At 56.1% G+C, this 7,817-nt stretch overlaps 1 protein-coding gene across 1 annotated transcript; it reads left to right on the plus strand.

Annotated features, from left to right (window-relative positions):
* Nucleotides 1-1,020: 1,020 nt before the first annotated feature.
* TIGD3 (tigger transposable element derived 3) lies at nucleotides 1,021-3,906 on the plus strand. The gene is made up of 2 exons (XM_032638752.1): nucleotides 1,021-1,188; nucleotides 2,130-3,906. Exon 2 carries the CDS (start codon nucleotides 2,146-2,148, stop codon nucleotides 3,559-3,561), a length of 1,416 nt encoding a protein of 471 aa, XP_032494643.1. The 5' UTR covers nucleotides 1,021-1,188; nucleotides 2,130-2,145; the 3' UTR covers nucleotides 3,562-3,906.
* Nucleotides 3,907-7,817: the final 3,911 nt, after the last annotated feature.

Raw genomic sequence — 7,817 nt, forward strand, 5'->3', positions numbered from 1 at the left:
GAGGGGTCAGGATTGGGATGGGAAGGGAAGCCTATGAGAAAGCAGACTCATCTGTGGCCCCAGCCTTCCAATCAGAGCTGTAAAGGGAGAGGAAAGGAGGCTAGATCTGAATGGGGAGCACTAGACCCCAGGTTAGAAAGTCTATATTTGATTGCAAAGAACTGATGGCTACCAAGGAAGGGAATAATATTAAATCTTGGGGCTTCCTTGGTGGCGCAGTGGTTGAGAGTACGCCTGCCGATGCAGGGGACACGGGTTCGTGCCCAGGTCCGGGAAGATCCCACATGCCACGGAGCAGCTGGGCCCGTGAGCCATGGCCGCTGAGCCTGCGCGTCCCGAGCCTGTGCTCCGCAACGGGAGGAAAAAAGAAAGGAAAAAAAAAAAAAAAACTAAAATTAGTCTTTGGGACTTCCCTAGCAGACCAGTGGTTAGGACTCCACGCTTCCAATGCCGGGGCACGGGTTCAATCCTTGGTTGGGGAACTAAGATCCCGCATGCTGCGTGGCATGGCCAAAAAAAAAGAAAAAGAAAATTAGCCTTTTCTCACCCTAAACCAGAACTGGCCCCAAGCAAGTAGTTTATTGTAGCTGGGCTGATAGACGTGAGGCCCATGCTGTCCATGGTAACATGTTTTGCGTAGCTTAAAACCTTCCATTTTTTAAAAAAACACTCAATGAGGGGTATTAGACCTGTTTGGCAGGCGAGGAAGCTGCCTAGGGTCACGGCTAGGAAGACCTCCGGCGTTCACGCAGCCCAGAGTCTCGTCAGGCCCCGAGGGCCGGGACGCCTGAGGCTGGCGGCGCCTCCAGGACTCCCGCCGCGTCCGGGATCCGCCTCGCCGTCCCTTAGCACTGGAAGCTCCGTCCCCCGGGGGACCCGGCGACCCGCCACTTTCGCGATGCCCAATGAGACTTAGCCAGGGGCGGGACGGACGCCACCGAAGGCCAATCTAACTGGGCCGGGGCGGGGCTGAGGCGGTGGGAGCTGAACTGCGGACCGCGGTCTTCCCTGTCGGGAGAGGGCCCGGCGCGGGCGGCGCGCTCGAGGCCCTGCTGTGCGCGCGCCCGCCACCCGCACAGCCCCTCTGTCCGCTCCGCGCGTCCCTCCCCTGCTCTCCCGTAACCGCCGGGAGAGGGGCTCGGGAGCCGGGCCGGGGCCGGGGCGGGAGCCGCGGGACGAGCGCCAGAGGTGGGTGCGGAGCGGGAGGCGGGGAGGCGGGGAGGCCTGGAGGCCCGGCGGGAGGATAACTGGGTCCGCCCTGCCGACGGACCCCGGGTCACCGTGGGGAGAGGCCGGCCGGGTTGCGGAGCCCGACTCCCGGCCTGCCTGGGTCCCGGACGCTCGTCCCCGCGCCGTGGTACCCCTCCCAGGCCACGACCCTCCCAGCTGAGGACACCCCGCCCCTCTCGCTGCCCGCGGCCTCCTAACCCCTCTGGCCCTTCGTCGCCTGTGCACCTGCCCTTTCGGCCTTGTGCTCCTACTACCCCTCCAGGCGGGACCCTGGCTCAGCCTTACCTGCTCAGGACCCAGCACCAAATTAGACTTGCTCCTTCAGCCCCCAATCCGTCCCTCTTTGTCGTCTGTACACCTGTCACCTCAATTCTGTTCATTAACTCCACCACCCTGCCCCGAACATCTTCATCTACATCCAGCCTAGGCCATCATCCCCCCTCCCCCTCCCCCTCTCGGGGATTCCTCCCGCCAGCTCTGATTATCCCTACACCTGCCCCACTCAGCCCCAGGCCCCCTGTCCTCGCCCGTCCACTCTCCTTTGTTGCTTCTGCAGCTGTCCCCTCGGCTCTATTCATCCTTCTCCCCCAAACCGCAGCCCAGACTCCCTTCTCCCTCTGACCAGGGGACCACTTCCTCTGGGCTCTGTTCTGTCATTTCTCCTCATCAGTGCCCGGCCCACTGCTCACTCAGCCTGGCCATTTCCCTTCCTTTCAGCCCAGCCCTCCCACCTCCTGCTCAGGGTACCCTCACCCTCTTCCAGCTGGTCCAGTCTTCCCTGGCCTCTCCCCCACACCAGCCTATCTCCCAGCCTCATATATCTCTTTTCTTACTGACCTCCTCTCCCAACACGAGTGGCCTCCACTGTTGCCCCCGCTCGCCGTTTCCTCCCAACACAGGTGCTGTGGAGACACCATGGAGCTGTGCAGCAAGAAGAAGCTTCACGCCCTGTCCCTGGCCGAGAAGATCCAGGTGCTGGAACTCCTGGATGAGTCCAAGATGTCCCAGTCGGAGGTGGCCCGGCGCTTCCAGGTCTCCCAGCCCCAGATCTCCCGCATCTGCAAAAATAAGGAGAAGCTGCTGGCGGACTGGTGCAGTGGCACGGCCAACCGGGAGCGCAAGCGCAAGCGGGAGTCCAAGTACAGCGGGATCGATGAGGCTCTGCTCTGCTGGTACCACATTGCCCAGGCCAAGGCCTGGGAGGTGACGGGGCCCATGCTGCTCCATAAAGCCAAGGAGCTGGCCGACATCATGGGCCAGGACTTTGTGCCCAGCATTGGCTGGCTGGTCCGCTGGAAACGCCGAAACAACGTGGGCTTCGGGGCCCGCCACGTAGTGGTGTCTCCGTTCACCCCTGAGCTGCCTCCCCCAGCTCCCACGCCCCAGGCCCAGCTGCCTCTTTCTCTTAAAGATTTCTCCCCAGAGGACATTTTTGGGTGTGCTGAAGTGCCCTTGCTATATCGGGCAGTGCCCGGCAGAGTGGGTGTGTGTGATCGGGTACAGGTGCTGCTGTGTGCCAACAGCAGGGGCACAGAGAAACGGCGGGTGTTGGTCAGTGGGCTCCAGGCTGCCCCAAGATGCTTCTTTGGGGTCAGCAGTGAGGCCCTGCCCGCCTCCTACCACCCTGACCTGGCCATCCCCTGGTCAGAATGGTTGGCACAGTTTGATCGGGACATGGGGCGGCAGGGCCGACAGGTAGCCTTGCTGCTGGCTGCCCGAGTGGTGGAGGAGTTGGCAGGCCTGCCCGGGCTCGGCCACGTGAAGCTCTTGCCTCTGTCCGCTGCTAGCACCACGCCTTCCCTGCCCAGCTCCGTGGTCCAGGCCTTTAAGGCCCATTACCGGCGCCGTCTGTTGGGCAAGCTGGCTGCCGTCCAGAGCGAGAGGGCTGGCACATCGCTAGCTGAGGCCGGGGCAGGCATCACAGTGCTGGATGCTCTACACATGGCAGCGGCGGCCTGGGCCAAGGTGCCTCTCCAGCTCATCGTGAGCAGCTTTGTTCAGGAAGGGCTGGCTCCAGGCAAAACGGCCCTGGCCCCGCACAAAGCCTCAGAGATGCCACCCGTCCCCGGTGGGCTGAGCCTCGAGGAGTTTTCCCGCTTTGTGGACCTGGAGGGTGAGGAGCCTGTGTCTGGAGTGTGCAAAGAGGAGGTGGGCACGGAAGACCAGGGTGGGGGCGGAGAGGACGTCTTGGAGCCCCTGCCCACCAAAGCCGATGCCCTCCGGGCTCTGGGCACGTTGAGGAGGTGGATTGAGTGCAAGGGCACCGGCCCTGAGCTCTTTGCAAATTTCTACGCCTGTGAGGAGGAGGTGGAGCGACTCTGCTGCCTGTGAAGGGCCCTTCCAGCCGGAGCCCCTCCTCTCCTGTTTCCCATGGAAACGCCCTCGCTCAGAAGGCAGATTGGGGGCTGGTCTCTTTCCCGTGGAAATGGAGCTTTTGTGAAAAGCGTTGAAGGGAGACAAGTTGGGAGACTAAGTCTAAGCTCTGAGCGAAAGTTCTCCAAGCCCTGAGAAGAGGGTCTAACGATGGGGTGTCAGGGAGTGAAGCTAGGCTGCATGGTTCCTGAACCGCTGTGGAGTCAGGGACTTGGGAAGGTGGAATTCGGGCTTTACAGACAGGCCGATCCCTTGAATTCTGTGTTAAAAACAGTTCTGCTTCTGGAAATAAAGTTTTTAATCAGAAAAGAGGCCAGGGTGTTATTTTCACGGGAGAAGGGTGAAAACGTTCACCTCAGATTTTTAAATGGATTGCTGAGGGTCGCTGCCACGCGGCTATCGAGCTGTGTGCGGATGACCAGTAGTGAGCCTCTCCTGGCAGGAGGGACTCCCAGGACGTGAGGACTCCTCATGGGCAAACAGGCAGATCCCAAGTATTGCCCAGGACATTCTGCTGCTCTGATTTCTCTCTCAGATTGCCATGGTAGGGGTGGTGTCTAAGAAAGAAGGGGACAAGCTAGGGACATTCCAGGGGAACGAAAAGGAGCCAGGGGAATTCCTTGGTGGTCCAGTGGTTAGGACTCTGCACTCTCACTGCTGAGAGGGCGAGGGTTGGGTTCGCTCCCTGGTCACGGAACTAAGATCCTGCAAGCCGAGTGGCCAAAAAAAAGGAGGCAGGATTTGGAATAGCCATTCATTATTTCTTTTCATTCATGTGATCATTTCACGACATCTCTTCAGCAAGGCCTCCTGCGTGACAAGGTTGCGAAGATGGTGTCCCCGCCAGGCAAGACCTTGCAGACAGTGACAGTGGAGTGTGATTAAGGGTCGTCATAAAGACGTGTGCGCAGTGCTGTGGCCCTGGGGAGCCTCGGGAGCAGGTGAGCTTTGAGCTACAGCAGAAGGACAGACAGACAGAGGAGTGGGAAGGATAGTCCTGGCAAAAGGGCGGCAGGCGAGGAGGCAGCTGTCCCGAGAGAGCACGGGGAGGCCCAGAGAGCTGGAGGCACCTGTAGCCCCCCAAGCCTGGTGGTGGGGCGCCCCCAAAGGGTTTCACTCATGGTGGGGACAGGTCATTTGTGAGGTTCTAGAACACTGAGATGTGGAGGGTGGGTCAAAGATGTGAGACCTAGAGGCAGAGAAACTCCCACTGGTCCCAGTGACAGATGGGGAGGCCTGAGCCAGATCCTGCATGGGAGCAGGATGGAAGAGGACGGCTCACCTGGAAAGGACCAGGACTTTGGACGCAGACAGACCCTGGCTGCTGAGTGCAGCTCCAGGCCGAAATCCTACATGAGGCCTTTCACGCCGACCGCAGGAATCACAAGGCAGGGCGGTGTGGTTTTCTGGGGAGCATCACAGTCAAGGACTCAGACCAGCCCAGGGACCTCCTTGTGTGGCCTCGGCTCAGGCGCTCTCTAGGGGCTTCGCCAACACCTCCTTACTGGGGGCGTGGGCTGAGACCCTTCCTCCTCTTTGATGTAGTACCTTTCACTCCCAGCGCTTCTCTCCCTGCCTTCCCCCACTCCCCACCCCACTCCCACTGTCCATAAAGAGGCAGGAGACCGTGTCATCTGACCCTCCCCAGTGCTGTTGCATTTGGGAAAATGGACCCCTGGGGAGCTGGCGCCTCTTTCTGCCTCTCAGACAGTAGCACTCAGTGAATAAAGACCGACTGTTCTTTCAGGTTGGCTCATCGTCCTCACTGACCACCTCAACACCTGGCAGCCCGACAGTGAGACAGAGGTGTGTCATTGCCCACTCACTTTTAAACAGTTCTGAAGCTGCCTGCTGGCTTTCCATTTCTGCCTAAGGTCCCAAATCATTCAGCCTTTCCCCACAGATTCTGCTCTCCTGCCTGTATTCTTTTTCTTTCTTTCTTTCTTTTTTTTTTTTTTTTTGGCTGTGCTGGGTCTTCGTTGCGGGCGTCTTTAGTTGTGGCACACGGGCTGCAGAGCTCACAGGCTCAGTAGTTGCAGTGTGTGGGCTTAGTTGCCCCGAGGGCTGTGGGATCTTAGTTCCCCGACCAGGGCTCAAACCTGCATCCCCTGCATTGGAAGGCAGATTCTTAACCACTGGACCATCAGGGAAGTCCCACCTGTATTCATTCAAATTGTCCTTTTTCTGAAGTCATTCCAGTTCTGACATATCTCTTTTTAAATGTTGAAACCAAAAGTTACATGATCTCTAAAGGCCTGACCAAAGCAACCAAGGGGCAGACAAGCAATCTGTTCTCAGGTGTGTCGTATTCCTGTGGGAGGAGCGGGATAGAGCGCAGGGTTTTCTTGCTGACTTCTTTCCAGAGCTTGTTTTTTTTTTTTTTTTTGCAGTACGCGGGCCTCTCACTGCTGTGGCCTCTCCTGTCGCAGAGCACAGGCTCCGGACGCGCAGGCTCAGCGGCCATGGCTCACGGGCCCAGCCACTCCGCGGCACGTGGGACCCTCCCGGACCAGGGCATGAACCCGCGCCCCCTGCATCGGCAGGCGGACTCCCAACCACTGCACTACCAGGGAAGCCCTAGAGCTTGTTTTCTAAAGCCACCAGTCCCCCAAAAAGAGGGAGTTCCCTGGCAGTCCAATGGTTAGGACTCGGCGCTCTCACAGCGTGGGCCCCAGGTTCGATCACTGATCAGGGAACTGAGATCCCGCAAGCCATGCAGCACAGCCATAAAGAAAAAGCCACCAGTCATCTCTTCTTTTCTTGCATTGATATCGTGTATCGTACTTAACTTTTGGTGGGTGGCTCCATGGGCTCATTCAAGCCGTATGTACTGAACGCTCTGCTTGTGGAGCAGGTCCTGTTCTGGGACCTGAAGCTAGTGCTGAACAAGACAGAGAGGATCCTCCTCGCTAAACCCTTCCTTTCTGGTAGAGGGGATAAAGAAAAGACAAGTAAAGAAATAAACACGGTGATTTTGGACAGCAGTGAGTGCCAAGATGAAAATAAAACAACCATGTCCTAGAGAGTGACTGGGGGAGGGGAGTCAGGGAAATGTTGGGGGGGAGTAGTGACTGATAAGAAGGGAACACCCACTCTTCCAAAGGAAGAGTGTTCTCTGCAAAGGGAACAGCAGGTACAAATATCTAAGGTTAGAAACCGCTTGACAGGTTTAAGAAACAGAAAATGAGAGAAGGCCAAGCAGAGGAGGAGGGCAGAGAAGTGGGCAGGGGCCTCTGAGATGGTAGCACTTACATTTCATTGGAAGCGAGACAGGAAGATTCTTTTTTTGTGGGGGGGCGGGGAGAGTGGGGAGATTTAGACAAAGGAGGAACATGATATGTTTTATGTTTGAAAAAAACTAATTCCAGTTGCTGCGTGAAGAATACATGGCAAGGTAGGGAGCAAAAGTAGAAACCGGAAAACCAAGTAAGTTAGGAAGCTACTGTGGTTGGTGGGACTTCCTCACGCACTGGGCATAAGGTGTAAGGAGCCAGAGAAGGCGAAGAGGACTTCGGCTACTCCCAACAGACCTAATTTTTTTTATCAGGGTCAGGCAGTCCTATCCGATGTTGCAGGTTTTGCCACATGCAAAATGGGGGACAAAGAAATTATGTGCATTATTTCAGTTGATTTAAAAGTTTATGTTCAGAAGGCATTCAAGGCTCCAGGGCAGCAAAGATGCATAAGACACAGTCCCTGTTCCTAAGAGGCAGAAATAATATGGGTCAGTCATGAGAATTAAACAAATTAATATTTATAAAATGTTTACTACTTGCCAGGTGCTATTTTAAGCACTATATATAGGTTAGATATTATTGTTATTATATTCAGAAGCAGAATCAGTCTTGAGAAGATGAGGAACGGGATCCAGAGAGCCCCAAGGCAGAAAGATTGGCTCCCCGTCTTTTTTTATCTCTGCATTGCACTCTGATTTCTCCCAACCTACCTCCCAATTCTCTTCAGCTGTGACAGTTCTTTTTCTTTTTTCTTCTTTTAAATATACATAATCAGGGAATTCCCTGGTGGTCCAGTGGTTAGGACTTGGCGCTTTCACTGCTGTGGCTCGGGTTTAATCCCTGGTTAGGGAACTAAGATCCCGCAAGCTGTGCAGCACAGCCAAAAAATAAATTTAAAAAATATATATATATAGTCATTTTTATGCTGTCTTGTTTCTTCTCTTTTAATTCTTTTATATATTTAGATCTTTTGTGCAT

Source organism: Phocoena sinus, chromosome 8 (assembly GCF_008692025.1).
Source record: "Phocoena sinus isolate mPhoSin1 chromosome 8, mPhoSin1.pri, whole genome shotgun sequence".
In the NCBI taxonomy this organism is placed as follows: Eukaryota; Metazoa; Chordata; class Mammalia; order Artiodactyla; family Phocoenidae; genus Phocoena; species Phocoena sinus.

Bases quoted from the DNA above. Each gene is read 5' to 3' on its own strand.
- TIGD3 (XM_032638752.1), top strand. From the start codon at position 2,146: ATGGAGCTGTGCAGCAAGAAGAAGCTTCACGCCCTGTCCCTGGCCGAG.